Raw genomic sequence first — 852 nt, forward strand, 5'->3', positions numbered from 1 at the left:
ACGCCCTGCTACGTACTGCTACGTCCTGCTACGTCCTTGTACGGCCTGACGACGCAATGTTTTACGTCCTGCGGCGTCCTGCTGCGTCCTGCACGTCCTGCTACCGTACTGCTGAGGCCTGCTACAGCCTGATACATCAAGCACGTCCTGCTGGGCCTTGTACAGGCGCACAGGGCTCTGCTATGCCATGAATACTATACAAACTATATTTTTGGGACTGTTATTGCCACTCTTCATTCTAACCCCAACCAGTCGTCAGACACCGCCTACCAAGAGTCTGGGTCAAGGTCTGGGTCTGGGTCTAGGTCTGGGTCTGGGTCTGTCCCAGGTTTTTCCTCTCCACTGTGGCCCTGTTGCTGCTCTGGAGGAAACTACTAGACCTGTTGGGTCCTTGTAAATTCTGGAGTGTGGTCTAGACCTGCTCTATCTGTAAAGGGTCTCCAGATAACTCTCGTTATGAATTGATACTATAAATAAAATTTAATTGAATTTGTCCTGTTTCCTTCTTTTTGAGCTTAATAAAGCCAGTTTTGTTCTCTCCACACAGCTGACAGAAACCAACCGGTTGACTTTCAGTACAGAGTCGAGCTTTCAGTTTCACAGAGCTTTTTTTTTGCATTTCTCTTGACACTCGGACTGAAACTTGTGTAACTGGTGTCAGGAGTGTGTGAGGAAGCGTGTGCGTCACCTTTCTAAGGAGCGGTGAGCCTGAATCGGCAGATATCTGGAGAAGTTCGTCTTCCTCAGCTGAGCTTTCTGCAACGACAAAGTGACACGGAAACACGGTTAATGGCAACACGGTTAATGGAAACACGGATAATGGAAACACGGTTAATGGAAACACGGATAATG

General features: G+C 48.2%; 1 protein-coding gene across 1 annotated transcript in view; it reads right to left on the bottom strand.

Moving 5' to 3' along the window:
* Nucleotides 1–524: 524 nt before the first annotated feature.
* atf6b (activating transcription factor 6 beta) overlaps nt 525–852 on the bottom strand; it is a 37,919-nt gene continuing 37,591 nt past the window's right edge. Inside the window, exon 15 of the mRNA XM_032521704.1 lies at nt 525–756. Within this exon, the coding sequence (XP_032377595.1) occupies nt 685–756 (72 nt within the window). The 3' untranslated portion in view covers nt 525–684. The remainder of the gene's footprint in view (nt 757–852) is intronic.

This window comes from Etheostoma spectabile, chromosome 7, assembly GCF_008692095.1.
Source record: "Etheostoma spectabile isolate EspeVRDwgs_2016 chromosome 7, UIUC_Espe_1.0, whole genome shotgun sequence".
Taxonomy (NCBI): domain Eukaryota; kingdom Metazoa; phylum Chordata; class Actinopteri; order Perciformes; family Percidae; genus Etheostoma; species Etheostoma spectabile.